Below are 16963 nucleotides of genomic sequence, written 5' to 3' on the forward strand. Positions count from 1 at the left end.
CCTCACCACCAGCCAGGGAGTTCTACTGGCACCTGTCCTCTAATGCCCTCGACTGAGACCATGTTGTCGCAACAGAGCTCTCACGGACACTCACCATCGCACTTCCGGCGGTTATACACCCCATCTGCTCTATTCTTGACCACTTGCATATGCAACAAAGAACCCGCGGTGTCCTCCGTCCCTCGTCCTCTCTTGTGTCAGACCGGTCCTACGCCGACAAGGGTCGTGAAACCCGACGTTCCCGAAAGCTGACCCCATCCGCCCAATGTGAAACGGATCTGACAAGAAAATGGCCTGATACCAAGAGATGGCAATCCCGCACACAAGCAAGGGGGCGTTCCGGGGGCTTTGATCTAAGGACTCGAAACGATTATGTACAATGACTCTGTTCAGATCCCCGAAGAGTTCGCTTGCCACGAGTTGTGGACCTGAACACTCTTATCCATTCAGGGATGTTGGATGCTAGTCCCCGATATGATGTTGTATGTACAGATATCCTGTTTGGCTACGTGGGTGCGCTTTGCCTGAAAGATCTATGACCGGGTATCGGGCTTGGGGTCCTTGGTGACTTGGAAGTCGGGCAGCCCGACCATCTCAGCCAGCCTCGCCGAGACTCACAATTCATCCCCGAGCATCTGGTGCTTTGCTTGGCTATGGATGGTCAACCACAGTCTCCTATCAACATAGGGCTGTGCAAATTACGAGGCGAGGTAGGTCGCTGACCTCTCTGCGCAGGCTGTTGGGGATGAAGATGATGGTCCTCCGAAGGCTGAAGACGAGGAGCCGGCCTGACCTTGGAGAGCGTGGGTTGATTACCTCGTGGCGCTTTGTATACTTCGGCGTCTGTGCATTTGAAAGAAATTGATTGAGATCTTATAAGATGCTGTTGAATTGCCTTCTGTCTTGAGAGTCCGTCATGCTACCCTGTCCCGTTTCCAAGTTCTCTATTGCATCCCTCCCCTCGAGCATCGTCAGATATCGACCTCCCGAAGCATACTGGACAAGAGGTCCAAGTCGCTATGCCCACGCCCCAAGACCTCGTTCTCCCGTCAGACTCTCTGAAGGACCCTAGTGACATGACAATGGATCTGGAAAAGGGCCCTGAGTTGACACGCCACCTGACAAACAGCGCAGTATCCACCTTCTCCTGGTCAGACGTCGGCGTCGTCGTCAAGGATAGGAAGACAAAACAGCCTCTACACATTTTGACGTCCAGCCATGGTTCGGTCAAGGCAGGGAGTGTCCTCGCTCTCATGGGTCCTAGTGGAAGCGGCAAGACCACTCTTCTGAATGTGCTTGCTCATCGCACGTCTACGATGAAGGGCGAGATCCAGGGGAAGATCATGATCAACGGGCAGCCCACCAACGCAGCCGCCGTTCAACAGGTGTCTACATATGTGGAACAAGAGGACGCCATGATCGGCATCTTGACACTGCGAGAGACCATCGACTTCGCCGCCAGACTCTCCATGGACGGGCAAATATCCAAGAGAGACAGACTTGCGAGGGTCAACGAGCTCATCGAGTCGTTCGGCCTCCAACGTCAGGCAGACACCATTGTCGGCACACCCCTGCGCAAAGGTCTCAGCGGCGGCCAGAAGCGCAGACTGAGCGTCGCCAGCCAGCTCGTCACATCCCCTCGCGTGGTCTTTCTGGACGAGCCCACAAGTGGTCTCGACTCGGCGGCCAGTTTCGAGTGCATGAAGTACATCAGACAAGTGGCCAAGCAGCACAACCTGATTGTCATCGCGTCGATCCACCAGCCGTCGACCACCACCTTTCAGTTGTTCGACCAGCTGATGCTTCTGTCTGGGGGTCGTACATGCTATTTCGGCCCCGTGTCCGACATCCAACCCTACTTTGAGCGCATCAGCCGCCCGGTGCCGCTGCACATCAACCCGGCCGAATTCCTCCTCGATCTGGTCAACAGCGACTTCAACCACAGCGCGGACGCGGACGAGGGCAACCTCCGCTACATCCAAGACGCATGGACAAGCTCCGAGGAATGTAAAGCCCTGGAGGCCACCACGAGCGGCACGGACGCTCTGGAAAAAGCCGGCAAGCCAGTGGCCTCTTCTCGGACGTCGTCAAAGAACGTCGCCGCCGTGTCCTACGTCCTCTTGCAACGGAACTTCATCAAGTCGTACCGCGACTTCATCGCCTACGGGACCCGCGTGGTCATGTATTTCGGGCTGGCCATCATGATGGGCACCGTCTGGCTGCGGCTGTCGTACTCGCAGAGCTCGATCCAGCCCTTCACCAACGCCATTTTCTTCGGCGGCGCCTTCATGTCCTTCATGGCCGTGGCGTACGTGCCCTCCATCATCGAAGACCTCCACACGTTCAACAAGGAACGCCAGAACGGCCTGTACGGCCCGCTGCCCTTTGTTATTGCAAACACCCTCATCGGCGTCCCCTGGCTGTTCCTCATTGCAATCATGTTCTCCGTCGTCACGTACTGGCTGGGCCACTTCAACCCGACCGCCGAGGGCTTCTGGATGTGGGTGTTGTGGCTGTTCCTGGACCTCCTCGCCGCCGAAGGCCTAGTGGTTCTGGTGTCGTCTCTCTTCCCCATCTTTGTCGTTGCACTGGCCATCACGGCGTTTGCGAATGGGCTGTGGATGTGCGTGGACGGGTTCATGGTGCCGATGGGCAAGCTGAATCCCTTTTGGAAGTGTGAGTCTTTACCCTCCTATTCCTCACTTTACCGTTGTGCCCGAGGTTGCCTCGTTACCCTTCCGTGAACACATGACCAGCGACCATGTACATTTACTAACCATTTTTCTATCTTCACATCTACTCCACAGACGTCTTCCACTACATCGACTACCAAGCCTACGTCTTCCAAGGCATGATGGCGAACCAATTCCGCTCTACCGTATGGGACTGTGCGAGGATAACCCCTTCTCTGGACTCAACCTCAAGCTCGTCCTCATCCTCAGGCTCAGTCTCAAACTCAAGTACCGACTCGGCCTTCCAGTGCATGTACCCCTCGGACCTGTCGTCGAGCGGCAAGATCCGCGGCACCGCCGTGCTCGAGGCGTACCGGTACTCGTGGTCGTCGGACTCCGTGGGGGAGTGGATCGGCATCATGTTCGCCATCATCCTGGCGTATCGCGTGCTGGGGTACCTGGTCCTGGTGGTCAAGAGGCACTAAACTCTATTGTCTCTTTGTTATTCGGTGGTCCACTCAATGCTGAGTACCGAGTATGATGTTTCTTTTTTTCTTGTGAAGCCACAATAAACAATTGTGATGGGCTCCAGTTGGGATTGGGCGTTGAGTTTTCACGGAGTATGTATACTGTAAATAATCAGTGGCTGGGCCCCTGGTATTGATTGGGTTGGATTGTGCAGTCTGAGGATCTTTCCACCAGGAACGAGCCAGAATTGAGACGCATTGTGCCTCGCGCAAACAGCGCACAATTGATTTGTGTCTTCATCATCTACAGTGCTCATTTTCGCCGCCAGTCGATGTAGCTTCTTCTGTTCTAATCTACCTAGAGCCTGGCAATAAATCAGCCGGTTGACTTTGCGCCCAAACACGACCTCGAGCGACAGCACGTATCCCAATTCCAGCGGCTCCGAGACCTGAAAGGCATTAACCATACAAGACGTCCCCTTGAACCCAGTCACAACGCCGTAAGACCCATCGCTGCCATTACCAGCAATTCAGAATACTGAGATTCCTAACCGACGTCACTCATAAACATGGCCGCAGCATAAACGTTGCCTCGTCATTGCTGTCCGGAGTCGGGTGCCGCGCGTTCACTTGCCATTCTCTTCCTTGCTGCCTTCGTGCACGGACGGCAGTAGATAATCCCACAAAGGGTACATTCGGACAAAGGCTGCGATTTCCAGTCGTACTTTTTGGTTCGACGCTCCTCCTCTTCCACGGCGTCACTCATGGCTGGCTGGCTGGTTGTGGAAGGCGTTTGATGGCACGATTTATCCTGAAGTCCTAGATTCTTAGCTTCCCCGTCCGGGACTTTGACCTTGTTGAAACATCCCATACATTCCACTCGCAAGTCTGGGTCTTCTGCAGGAGTCGCATCGACCAACCAGAATTCAGGTATGCGGTCCTTTCCAAATGCTCGGAAGTGGTGTCGACATCCCCATGTATCCCAAGCCTCATCCGTCGGCTCGTCACCAAAATTCAGGCTTACTCCTTCCCAGTCATTTTCGTCCGGATTGTCCAGATTCTCAGGCGACGCGGCTGCTGTATCTTCGGCAACTGTTGTCTCGCTTGCAGGCTGGTCTGTTTGCAGGGCCAGCGTACCATTCTGGTTATCCTGGGTGTTCATAAGCCCTGGCGGTCCCCTGCTTGCAGCTTGGTCTACCGTTGTATCTTGAGCCTCATCCTGGGCATTGGCGGTGCTGCGGAGAAGGATAGGATCTTGTGGCGCCTGCACTTGCGTACCATCGTTTATCCCACGCGGCTCTGGACCAGACAAAGAAGCACCCATTTCATCATCCTCTTCTTGCTCAGACTCGGGCTCTTCGTCTCCTCCTTCCGAGTGCACGCCATCATCTCTGGCAGCACTACAAGGCTTTTGATAGCAGGCATTCATTGGTCGTTGGCAGTCCCAACACCAATGCGCGCCACATTGGCACCTGATGTGAGGACAACCAAACATTTTCATAACGCCAGTTCCGCACTTGGGGCAGACCTTGTATTCGTATGTCTTCAGAATGAATTGTCGAGATTCGTCTTCCGCGCAAACATGCTCGCCTTTGGCACTCTGTCTACACTTTGCGCAGATAGCAGTCTTGCAGACGTGGCATGTGACCGTCCTATCGGTTTGATTGAACATTCGAGGAGGGATAAAAGCCGAGCAGGTTGGCACGGGGCAATACAGAGGATCAATGGTGTTAAATTCGTCGAACTTTTGCTTGTATCTTTCGACTTCTGCTGTCGGAAGGATTCCACGGACGACCTCGTGGTGCATGACGATGGCGCAGCACATGACGGGCATCCTGTCGATATATTTCATGGCTGTTCGGAATTGGGTCCTGAGACACTCGTAACATGTTGCTTCTTTACACCGTCGACAAGGGGTGGAATAGGGCCCATCGATATCGCCAAAGCAGATTTTGCAGACGATCTTCTTGTTGGACAGCGATTTCTTGAGGCGCTTCCGAGGAGGGGAGATGTCTGATGCTGGAGGTGGAGGAAGTGCTACGGGGTTTCGTGTGCGGCCAGGTTCAAAGAGCTCGGACTGAGGTTCAGTAGAGTCTCCGTGGTAAGGAAAAAGATTGTATTGGTGGCCTGCGACGGTGATATAAGGGTGGTCCACCAGGGCAGAGGAGGCATCGGCAGCAGTCGAAAAGGCGTAAACCCAGTCGTAGAAAGCGTGTCCATCTGGACCTACACCCAGTCGAACTCCCTTGAAACCGAGATATCCCTCTGAGCCAGCAAATGGAGGATCGTTTTCAGTGAAGGGATGGTCTGGATCGAGAACGGCGGTACGGAGAGCGATTAGTGGCGAACCCTGCCGGCCATGGTGTTTAGAAGAAGGAGGGTGTCGTTGTCGTCATTTGGATAGGAAGTAGGATCCAAGACAGAGGCGTCCGTGGGAGAATCCGATTTCAAGTTGGCAGCAGCAGGTTGAGAGCCAAGGCCACTGGACGAGGGAGCGGCAGGCGCCCAAGGTGGGGTAGAGGGGTTGGAAGAGTGAAGTCGTGTGAAAGGACGATGGCGGAACAGGCGCCAGACAAGTGAACAGGCCATGGAGTGAATGCTGAGGCGGAGGCCGGGGGGTTTTGAAGGCTGCGCTATATCAGGCTGAGAGGCATAAGGCTGACTGGCTGGCGCGATGCAACTTCCAAGCACTAAATGTGTACGAGAGAAGTTATCAAGTAGAGAGCAAAAGTGAAAACTGTTAGGTACAACAAGACGTTACGATGTAGGGGGGAAGCCTTTTAAGCATCGTCGCCTTGTTTCTTAGAACAAAGGTCTGTGAGTCGTAAATTATCAGAAGGATTCTGCTTGAGTCACTTGGTGATTGCGGGTGGGATTTGGCAGGCACCAATCTGGCCAAGGCTTCATTGGCCAAACGCGTGAGGCTGTACTCGGTTATCAGGGGGGCTGAGAGGCCAGCTGCCTGCAGGTGCCTCATTTTCCCGATTGACTTGGGAATCCTTCAAGCTTGATGTTAAGGATGTCATTGGATTGTCATGGTTGAGACCATCTAGGCATGACTCCTTACTGCATGCACTAGCCACCGCCTACTCGTACAATGGGGAAGCGAGATACAGATGTGGAGATGCTGATCCTGTCTCGTACAAGCACAAGTAGGGCTGAAGCTAGCTTGGTGCCAGTGCTAAGACACTGTACCTGTACTTGTCCTTGTACTACGATGGTGCCAGTGACTTGTACCAAGTCAAGTTAAAAAGTAGTTTGGGTAGACAATATCTTAGTGGCATGCCATGTGCACATGATGTCAAGGTTCCATCCAAGGATAAGCTAAACTCTTCTCGAACCTAGTGTCAACCTTTTTCTGTGCTAGACGCGGTCACTACTCAACGCGTGGAGTGGTGAAAGTCCGCTGTGGCCTCCACTAACGGACTCCTGCCTGCTGTCCATTGACTGACTCAAACCCTCACAAACCGGTGCTCACAATCTCACCTTTAAGTCACTGCCACTGCCATGCCTCGACATCTCAAGCGTCGCGCTGACGCAATCTCTCGTGACCAGTCCGAATCAGAACCCGAACCTCCTCCAAGACGGCGCCCAAGCACACCTTCAGACTCGGACGCCGCTTCATCAGCCTCCTCCGCACCCGCCTCTCCCTCCCGAGCGCTTCACTCCACAGAAAAGCTTCTTGTCAAGAAACTTGTCCGTCTGGCCATTGCGACGGAATACTCACGTACCCCCCTGCGGCGGAGCGACATCTCCCAAAAGATCTTCAAGGATGCAAATAGCAGCGGGGGCCGGGCGTCGTTCAAGAATGTCTTCGAGGGAGCCCAGCGCGTGTTGAATGATGTGTTCGGGATGCAGTTGATGGAACTTCCTTCCAAGGAGAAAACAACCCTGAAAGATCGCCGGACACAAGCGACGCAGACAAAGTCGTCCATGACCAACTCTTCCAAGTCGTGGATACTCGTCTCGACGCTCCCGGCCGAGTTAAAACAGAATCCTGTCATCGCACAACCCACACGTGCGCCCAGCATAGACGTCGAATCCAGTTACACGGCCCTCTACACATTCATCCTCTCCCTGATTTACCTGAACAACAATGCGGTTGCGGATCAGAAGCTAGAACGCTACCTCAAGCGCGTCAACGCCGACACCTATACACCGCTGGGCAATAAAGATAAGCTGCTACAGAGGATGATGAAGGAGGGATATGTGGAGAAACGGAGGGACACGTCTAGCGGCGAGGAGATCATCGAATGGACCCCCGGGCCAAGGGGCAAGATCGAGGTTGGGGTCGAAGGTGTGGCCGGTTTGGTGAGGACTGTCTATGGACATGGAGCAGTCCCTCTATCGCGAGGATCTCAACAGAATAACCCGCGTAGACGGCAACGCGAGGAAGATGACGGAAGTGAAGATGCCAACGGCGAAGAGGCTTCGCGCCCCGTCATGATTGAAGAGGACGAACTCAACGCCAAGCTCTCGAGGAGTCTAGGCATCAAGATTGGGAGAGGTGGTATACCTCAGCGAAGTCGAAGAGGAGGTGATCGGGATGCCGAGGACGATGGCGGGGCTGAAGAGGTCGACGAAGACAGGCAGCAGCCAGGCCCGTCGAGCCGGGGAGGTCAGAGGTCCAGACCTAGCACGTCTGGAAGAGATCAAGGCCGCCGAAGGAGGAATGCCCGAAATGATGACGACGAAGATGACGACTGATTGTTCTTAACTACCTAGTAAGTAGGTAGGTAGGTTAGTACGAACTTACAACCGAACCTTTCAACGACTTTGTATTCGATTACAGGTGTACGTCGTCCCTTTATATGGGACGGACACACCTCCCCTCCCGTGTCCTTGTTTGAAATGTATTAGCTATGCTAAGCTATGTAAGCCATGAATGAATGATTCATCCAAGACAGTCGTAGCAATAACTATAACAGGGTGTCGCCCCTTTTCCAATTGTGGCTGAGTGCCACGAGAACATGTGCGCACCACATTCGAGATAGATCAAGTGCCATTGACAGGTCGAGGGGTAAAAGGAAAGGACAAATAGGAGAATGTCCATGAAAAAAAAAATAAAAAATAAAAAATAAAAACTAACAATCCAAGTTGGCACAATACAATCCCGAGGCTTCCAGGGCTACAGCCTCACAGCCTCTATGCAATGCTCCGTGGCTCTATGTAATGCCAATTCGAGATCCTCGCCTGAAACTTCCAGAGTCCATCGGATGTAGTCCTTCTGCTTCTGCTCCGAAGAACGGCAAGGCTGCAGCTTCTGAGCGACTTGCACTACCCTGTGGTGGAGTGCGTCGCACTATGCCGAAGGATATCGGCCTTGCCTTTTTCTGCTTCAGGCTCCAATGGGTTGAGAGGCAGACCGGACACTTGGTTCGTTGACCCGTTGATTGCCCGGTGCTGGATATGGAGCCTGAGGTGGAGCTGAGCATGGCTGGCACCGCTGTCTGCTTGTCCTTGCTGTTTCGCTTCCATTGGCAATGGGGACATCATCTGGCTTTCTGCACTCTGTCCTGTCCCCCAGACCACATGGGACTCGGGATGTCGTCGACGTCCTCAGGCGCCACTCCAATGCCAGTGGCTCATTGCCTCCGTCCTCTCAAGGCTCTGGCTGGAAATGAATCTCAGCCAAACGGCGAATATCCGCCTCGTCCTCCACCTGAACTGAACCTGAAGCCGCCGCCACCGGACCCTCCACCACCCATCCCGTTCATCATATTAAACAACATCTCCGGGTCAATCTGCACACCGCCGCCACCACCACCCATGCCTCCAAACCCACCCCCGGGGTACCCTCCCATCCCTCCGAAACCACCAGGAAAGCCTCCCATACCACCAGGATATCCACCCATACCCATCCCAGGTTCCATCAGGTCTGCTCCCGAATCGTACATGTGCCTCTTCTGGGGATCGAGCAACGTCTCCTTGGCCTCAAGACAGTCTTTAAACTCCTCTTCCTTCTGCTTATCGCCCTGCGTCTTGTCTGGATGCAGCAGGGCCGCTTTCTTCTTGTAAGCCCTCTCGATATCCTTGTCGCCGGCGTCCTTATCTATACCTAGAATCTTGTAGTAATCTTTCCGCTTGGATTTCTTAAGTTCCAACTCGGCGTTACGGAGTTCTTTGGCCAAATCCGCGTCAGTGGGGTTATCTTCGGACAAAGACTTCAGATCTTTAACAGCCTGTTCCCAGTCACCGCTTTCTCCAGTGGCTTTGGCTCGGGTTCTGCGTGCTTTGGTGTAGCTGGGGTCGAGTTTAAGAGCTTGGTCGCAGTCGGCCTTGGCTTCATCGTATTCCTTGATTTTGATCCGGGCTAGAGCACGATTTCCCAACAGTTTGGCGTTTGTGACCTTGTTTGTGGGATCGATGGTGAGAGCTTCCGTGTAAGCAGTGACGGCGTCGGAGTATTTGCCACGCTTGAACATGTCGTTGGCGGCTGTTCGGGATCTATCTAGCTTCTTCATTGTTCGCAACCAGTTCCGCGCATCGGAGTTGTCAGGATCGAGTGCCAGTGCTTGTCGGAAGTAATCTTCGGCTCGTTCATAGTCGCTCTTTCCCTGTCTAGGCTTATCGTCCTTGAGGTAGAATGCTCGACCTGCGAGAACAATAGCTTCGGCGTCCATAGGGTTTTCACGCATCAGATTCTGCGCAATGCCCTGCACCTCGCCCAGGGCATTCGCGGACCCGATCTTCAAATTTGCCTTGGCTTTGAGAAGCTGCCATCTTCTCGGTGTGGGGGTGCCCGATCCTAGTGTTTGACGTGCCTGTTCAATGCTCCAAAGCGCCATGTTACCATTTCCGTCCTCTGCGTCGATTTGCCTCTCCGCCATTTCGATTGATTGCAGGGCTTTGCGAGCCAACGCAGTGTCTGTGGCAGACGCATTAGGGATTTTAGCGTACGTATCCAAGGCATCTTGCGGACGTCCTAGAGAGGTGTAGATTCGAGCAAGACGGTGTAGAATCTTATCGTTCTGGGGATCCAACCGGTTGGCCTGTAGTGAATCACCGAGTGCCTGGCTGTATTTGTTGGCGGAGATGTAGGCTGCGGCTCGGTTTGACAGATACGTGGGATTCGAGGGCTCTGCTTCGACGGCTGTGCGAGTGTGTGTATTTGTCAGCTTGTCTGGTCTTGGAACCTCAACCATGGATGGGTGCCAAACCTACCTTTTGTATACTCGACAATGGCCCGATCATAATCCTTGGCCTTGAAGAATTTATTTCCTGCGGCCTTGCAGGCCTCGGCATCGACTTTGGGTGCAGGAGGAACGCGGTGTGGAGGAGGCGTGGGACTTCGCTCCTCGTGTTGCCCGTTGGTGCCGTTGCTCGTGGCATCGCTGTTGGCCTGGTCGGAGAAGGCGCCAGGGACTTCTTTCGAGGGAGTGGCCGGCTGCGACGAGCCTGCGGTGCCGTTGGACATGGAGGAATCGTGGTTGTTGGTGTCTGCAAATTCTCGATCCATGGACATTCTGCCGGCCGACTCGGCCTCTTGCCTGGCCATTTGAGCCAGATGTTGACGGAGTTGGTCAGGAGGGAGATTCAGTGGGTGGGTGTCTGGGTCGGAGTTATTTCTAAACTTCTTCTTTTCCTTGTCCTTGTCCTGCTTCTTGGGTGATTTTGACTTCCGCATGGATGTTGGATTTGAGCCAGTGGGAGGAAGGGCGACTGCGGGTGGGGCTGAGGCAAAGGCAGCACGGCCAGAGCCTGTTGTGCCCGCGGTGCGAGTGACACCGGCAGCGGCAGGAGGACTAAGTTTGCAGTTGATGCTTGTTTCGGGAATTCCCTCTGCGGCTTCAGACACACCCCTCCGCCGCCCAGGCTCTTGCTTCTTTGTATCTGCAGCGTTGATGGATCGTAGGAGGGCCCGTAGATTCTGCTCAGTCAAGGGTGCGGGAGCCGCCTGGCCAGATTTAGGCTTTGACTCCTCGGTGAACAGCGGGAGGGGTGTCGTGTACGACGTCGAACGGGTTGGGGACTTCAGTTTGCCGGTTGAGAGATGATCTCGAAGATGGCTACGAAAACTGGCAGGACGGAAGAAGGTGTCGTGCTGATGACTCTCGCTTTCGTCGTCGTTGCTCTCAGGCATGTCCTGGTCGAAATCTCTAGAAATTTTGCAGGTTTTGGTGGGACGGTGATTAATCCCGGGCTGGACGCCGGGGTCTAGAAGATTGCCTCGTCGGCCCTCACCACTCCTCGTGGTCCTCCCACTTTGGCGCCTGTTGGCGTGGGTGTTGGTGTTTGCCATAGGGCCATTAGGCGCACTTTCCCCCTGAGGCTTTGGCGGCTTGGGCCTGGAGTCTGCGCCGCCCACTACTGGTCTCCGCGAGCCCAAAGGCATCTTATCAAGCCTCGCTTGACGCTTCTGTCTCTTCGTCTGTTGGCTCCCCTGACTTTGGTCGAACGAATGATCAGTCGGGATGTCACTTGTTTCTCTTGCACATGACACTGCAAATGGCCCTGCTCAGTCTTGGAACAGTCAGTGAGACGGTCAGTTGTTTGGTGGATGGGGAGATCGAGGTGAGGCAGGCTAGGGGAGCAGCTTCTGAGGCTCATCTCTGTATCATAAGGGATAAGACGTCTTGCAGAATCCTGTCTGACAAAGAGAAATCAAGACTACAAGCTCAAATTGGGACGAGAGTCGTGCATCGGGTAAACTGCACTCAGCTATGTGTGAATGGGCGAACTCTGAGACCTCGCCACATTGACAATACAAACATTCAAACCAGCAACCCAGTAAACAAGCGAGATCCCTGAACCTGCGACGATGACTGAACCAAGATCCAATTGCTATAGCCTCTCTCGTCCCTTGTTACTTCCTTTGATATTGCACACTTCCCACGATGATACAGGTCTAAAAATACAGGCAAAATGGTCTCTACATACACGTCGAATCTCTGCAGTGCGACCCTCACTGTGAGTTGCTCTTGCATGTCCAGCTGCTTCCGCCGGGCTCATTGCTGATGGCGTATCCGCTGGCATACAGTCCCATTCCACAGATAGCGGCACCCATAGAGAACAACAAGACGTTGACCACGGTCAAGGTCATCTTCCTCCAATTCGTGGTATATTGGCCATAGTTGAGGAACAGCCAGAAAATGCCGGAAATACCATAGGTGAACCAGGAGGCAAACAAGCTCGAGATCAGAGCCAGGAGATCATTGAAGTTGGGAATGGATTCCGCAATGATCCACGCAATCACCCACGCCGTCAATGTGATGGCGAGCCAGCTGCCCACCGAAAGCACAGTCCTCTTGGACATATGTTTCGTTCCTCGGAAGAGGCGAACATAGACATACTTGGAAGCGACATGGCCATAGATGACACCAGCAATGATGATCGTCGGAATGGCTAGGCCCCAAGCGACCTTGCCAACGAGTGTTCCAGCGGATCCCAAGGCTGGTGAATCAACCTCATCTCCACCATAGGCATAAACCACCATCGCGACCAGGAAATACATGCCGGTGTCGGTAATCTGCAACATGACCAAAGCCTTGGGAAAGTCGTGCGGATTCTTCATCTCGGAAATGAAACTGAAGAAAGCTACGTGACCGGCATATGCAAATACAATGTTGGTGACACTCAGAAATGCTGTGGCAAAAGTTGCAGTCTGAGTAGCGTGGAAATGGCCATGGGAAGGATCTCTGGCTCCTGTTCCTGCCATGGTGACAATCACTGCGGTCGTGATGCTGAAAAAGCTCACACAGGAAAGCCACGAGACTTTCAGCAGAGTCCTAGGAATGTCGAAGACCCAGAAGAGAATCAACCCGACAATACCCCAAACAATGGTGCAGGCCGCACCGTCGGTCAGTGTATTCAAGCAGATTGTCCAAGTCAAGATATGACTCGCCATGCTGAAAATGAGGAAGATTGTTTGCGCAGCACCCAGGAATTCGCGGCCGATAGCAGCTGCGCGTGGTCCCATGGGCTTGAAGAGAACGTAACCGGCATCTGCCATGTTATGGACCTAGATGAACCACATTAAGTATGTGCTTTCTCCAGGTTGCTCGAGAACAGAGGAATCTGCCTACCCAAGGATGTGCTGCCTTGAATTGCCCAATGACATATCCTGAGTAAGTTGCCACAACACCAAGTCCAACGATGAGGATGGCGCCTGGAACCATACCAATGGTCGCCAGGACTGATGGCAAAGACAGGATTCCCAAAGAGATCGTTTCGGCAATCATAACTGAAGAAGAAGGAATACCATGTCAGGTCGACGGTGGCGTTGTCAAAGTCGAGGAGAACTCACTCATACTACACTGCCTGGAGCGCGAAGACATTAGCATATCGTTGTTCATGGGATGCACAGTAGCTGGTGTACTCACCACCACTCCAAAGTCCGATACTTGACTCCTCCTTCGTCGTCATCATCGCCGAAGGGATCTGTCTCTTGATACTCACTTTGGCGCCGCCAGGCAGTGCCCAGTGAAGAACGTCTCTTCTCCGCTGGGGAGTTCTTATCAGAGTGTCCATTACCCGGGTAGGGTGGATTGTCAAGACCGTGGATGTCCTTCTCTTCATCCACACCAAAAGGGTCGGAAGAGGCACGAAGCGTTGGCGATCGAGAGGCCATTCTGTGTGTTACTGTTCGAGCAAAGCAACCTAGAGTTCCCTACACAAGATATGAGAGTTTACACATGGCGAATTGAGATGTGGACTATATGGTATATGACCACAACTATGCTGACGGTGAAGTGATCGACAGAGGCATCATGGGTCTTGTCTCCCGTGTGTTGCACAATGATGCCATAGGCAGCATTCCATTACCTCTTGAATTTGGTACCCTCGACGTCACGACAGCCTTGCACGGCGATCCCCATGGAGGCGGGATCGCGATGGGGACGGAGAGAGGGGCAACGATCGTCCGGCGCATGTCCGTACTTGTATATCCCTGGCATCGGATTCATAAAGGAGCCAATACTTGAGAAGCCTTTTGACAAGCTTTTTGCCAGGGAATTCTTACGACGAAGCAAAGGCTTGGGAGTGACTTCGGCGATGGTTTTGAGTGTTGTGTTTGTGACAAGAGGGGAAGACAATCCAATGTGTATACGTCATTGCGGCGATGGGGAAACCACAAGCACCGAGTAATTACCAAGTTCCATACGAGGTATACAAGTTGAAGATCCGGTGCAAAGAAAAGCAAGGTCCAGGTCCCCAAGTCCCACCCATCCAACTCAAATCCTGTATTGCTACATACACAGATCGACTCCCTAAACAAGACGTTTATACAAACCATATCATTATAAGGGCATCGCTAACTCGCACACATTCAACCCCCATCCATCCACGAGCATCGAAACATTGGCGCCAAGTGAGTCTGCTGTATTTCTTCACTCCATTTCTGCTGGTCCATTCTGTCTCAGTGATGGATGAGGGCCTTGCACCGTCCCTGCGTCCTTTTCCACGGGCTCCTGAATGGCAGGTTTCGATTCTTCAGGGCCGAGCTTGGCTGGCATTTCCGCAGCCTGAGGAGTACCTCCCAGTTCCGGTGTATTTTGGGCAGCGGCAATGCTGTACGATGGTAGAGAGTCTTTCTCGGGAATTTCCATGCCCACATTTTGTCTGTGTTGACGACGAGAACGAAGCCAAAAGAAGATCACGGCGCCGACGATTGCTACACCAGCGACCGCTGCTATCGCAATTCCGGCGATAGCACCACCAGACAAGCCCGTGCTTTTGTTATCATCTTCGGTTACGGTGGGATCGGAGGTGGGAAATGCTGTCGCGGTTGTGCTTGTTTCGGGCGGGGGAGTGGTCGTAGTAGTTGCTGCCTTTCTGACAGTGAAGAGCTCACTGAGACCTGATTCGGCCCATCCTCCGTCTGGCTCGCTCTTAGTGGCGTTTCCTGCTGGTCTGAACAACTCAATCAGTTCGTTGTCTTTGCTCACTTCACATTGTCACTCACCCTCCGCCAATAGCTTTGACAACGTCATCCGGCACGTCAAACTTCGGTGCTGCGGCGTCGAACACGCTACCCCATCCGATAGTACTCAGATCAAGCACGGCTAAACTCTTATCTTCCCAATCACAATCGGACGAGATGTTGTGGCTTTCTGTCAGACGTCGTCAACAAACTATTCACATCAGATTTGCGTGGAATACTCACTTCCACCTCCTCCAATTGTGATCATCTGCCTGGGTGGAATAAAATGACATGTCACGCTCCAGCGAGCGTCCTGCCCAGTGTATACCTTAACCCAGGTGAAGGAGGGAAGACTGAGAACGTAAATATCATCGAAGATTGTACCGTTGGAAGTACCGCCATAGAGATAGACGCTTGAACTGCTGTTATCCTGGGCAGGTGCAGCAACCAAACAGAAATCCGTGCGTCCAGTTGGAGGGATGTCGCCTGTTGCTGTCTGTTTGTACCACTGGTTCTTACCAGGGGAGGGGTTATCACTTAGGTCGGTGGAGTTGACATCGAAAACCCAAATCTCGTCCATCGAAATCAGGCCGTCTGCTCGAGTTTCTCCGCCAAGGAGGACCAGCACTCCAGCGTCGCCAAAGTTGTCGACATACACCATCCCAGCACCTTGTCGATTGCTCTTGACTTCATCTTCGACTGTGATGTTCTTGATCCTGTTACTAGTCGTATCGATAACCACCATCCCACCAACACCAACGGTATCATCCTCCAAAAACTGAGTGGTATTTGCTGTTCCACTATCAATCTGACCCCCCACGTAGAAGGCAAGTCCCTGATCTGGAGCCTCGGTGTTTGCTCCCCACGACGGTATCGTTTCTAGGGATCCGGAAGTGTCGATAGCTGCCCACACGTCGGCGCCCATGTCATAGGTCCACAGGCCGTATTGAGTTGTAGGCGGGACTAGGAAGTTGGGGAAAGTTTGATTGAAGCCCGACGTTGTCCCCCCAAACATATAGAGTGTTGTAGATGACTCCATTCCTCCAAAGAGGGAGCCGTCATGAACATTCACCGGCCACTGCATGCCCGCGACGCTACCACTTTCCCGTCTGGCATTCTGGGAGATGGACACGTTCGTTTTCCAATCCCAAGAGGCGGTCATGTCAACCGAGATCAGGTTTTCGTCTTTTGAGGTGACTGTTAGTGAAACGATATCTCCCACGGGGACGCATGAACGCACTGATGCCTGACGTGATCGTATTCCAGTCTTGTTGTCCGTTTGCGCCAAAATCCACATAAGTTTCGATACCACCATTGATATAGATCGTTCCATTCTTGTAGAGAGCTGAGAATCCATTAGTGTAACCGCGAATACCATTGTTCTTTCAGATACTAACAACTATGTCCGATTCTCCTGCAAAAGTTCTTGACGGGATCGAGGGCGACTCCTGCGCGAACGACATCGAGTTGAGTTATTGCAAGGAGACCGAGAAGCAAAAAACGATGGCTCATGGAGCCATAAGAGATATCCATTGCGACAGCCAGCTGCCCGAAGAAAGTGGACAGAACGATCAACAAAGGAGAATTGAAAGGCAAAACTCCGTGCTGAGGCACGAAACAGTAGAAAGAGCGACGAGAAGCAGACGTATGAGAGCTGTTGATGGCCTTTGTGCCAGTTCGAGTAGTTTTAATTGCTGATCCCTGGGTCAATCCTTCATTTCCCGTGTCAGCCCTAACGTGACTAGAGGAATGGTTGACGAGGCTAGGAGGATGGGGCCACAAGAAGCTATTGGTCAGGAACAACTCAGAGGCTCAGTTCAGAAACCACATGGTGTCTGTGATGCAAAGCTCAAGGAGCGATCCCCTCAAATGAGCTGCTAAAGGCCTCGGGGACTCGATAGGTGGTGTGCTCGAGCGACCCATTTTTAGGGTGAACGGCCACAATCTGTAGCTACTAGTGAAGC

At 53.1% G+C, this 16963-nt stretch overlaps 6 protein-coding genes across 6 annotated transcripts; 2 read left to right on the top strand and 4 right to left on the bottom strand.

Moving 5' to 3' along the window:
* Positions 1 to 1019: 1019 nt before the first annotated feature.
* AYO21_02170 (hypothetical protein) lies at positions 1020 to 3157 on the top strand (the record flags this gene model as incomplete). Its single annotated transcript, XM_022652150.1, has 2 exons — positions 1020 to 2676; positions 2808 to 3157. 2 exons carry the CDS (start codon positions 1020 to 1022, stop codon positions 3155 to 3157), a joined length of 2007 nt encoding a protein of 668 aa, XP_022515536.1.
* A 577-nt stretch (positions 3158 to 3734) lies between these two features.
* On the bottom strand, positions 3735 to 5728 carry AYO21_02171 (hypothetical protein; the record flags this gene model as incomplete). The annotated part of the gene is made up of 3 exons (XM_022652151.1): positions 3735 to 4539; positions 4657 to 5489; positions 5561 to 5728. 3 exons carry the CDS (start codon positions 5726 to 5728, stop codon positions 3735 to 3737), a joined length of 1806 nt encoding a protein of 601 aa, XP_022515537.1.
* A 918-nt stretch (positions 5729 to 6646) lies between these two features.
* On the top strand, positions 6647 to 7846 carry AYO21_02172 (hypothetical protein; the record flags this gene model as incomplete). The annotated part of the gene is made up of 1 exon (XM_022652152.1): positions 6647 to 7846. One exon carries the CDS (start codon positions 6647 to 6649, stop codon positions 7844 to 7846), a length of 1200 nt encoding a protein of 399 aa, XP_022515538.1.
* A 920-nt stretch (positions 7847 to 8766) lies between these two features.
* On the bottom strand, positions 8767 to 11474 carry AYO21_02173 (hypothetical protein; the record flags this gene model as incomplete). Its single annotated transcript, XM_022652153.1, has 2 exons — positions 8767 to 10232; positions 10304 to 11474. The coding sequence occupies 2 exons, from the start codon at positions 11472 to 11474 to the stop codon at positions 8767 to 8769; spliced, it is 2637 nt and encodes an 878-aa protein (XP_022515539.1).
* A 570-nt stretch (positions 11475 to 12044) lies between these two features.
* On the bottom strand, positions 12045 to 13709 carry AYO21_02174 (hypothetical protein; the record flags this gene model as incomplete). The annotated part of the gene is made up of 4 exons (XM_022652154.1): positions 12045 to 13100; positions 13165 to 13322; positions 13386 to 13399; positions 13462 to 13709. 4 exons carry the CDS (start codon positions 13707 to 13709, stop codon positions 12045 to 12047), a joined length of 1476 nt encoding a protein of 491 aa, XP_022515540.1.
* A 757-nt stretch (positions 13710 to 14466) lies between these two features.
* Positions 14467 to 16532, bottom strand: AYO21_02175 (hypothetical protein; the record flags this gene model as incomplete). The annotated part of the gene is made up of 5 exons (XM_022652155.1): positions 14467 to 14989; positions 15042 to 15189; positions 15243 to 16184; positions 16240 to 16344; positions 16397 to 16532. The coding sequence occupies 5 exons, from the start codon at positions 16530 to 16532 to the stop codon at positions 14467 to 14469; spliced, it is 1854 nt and encodes a 617-aa protein (XP_022515541.1).
* Between the last annotated feature and the right edge of the window lie 431 nt (positions 16533 to 16963).

The sequence above is a fragment of the Fonsecaea monophora genome, assembly GCF_001642475.1.
Source record: "Fonsecaea monophora strain CBS 269.37 chromosome Unknown Scaff9, whole genome shotgun sequence".
Lineage (NCBI taxonomy): Eukaryota > Fungi > Ascomycota > Eurotiomycetes > Chaetothyriales > Herpotrichiellaceae > Fonsecaea > Fonsecaea monophora.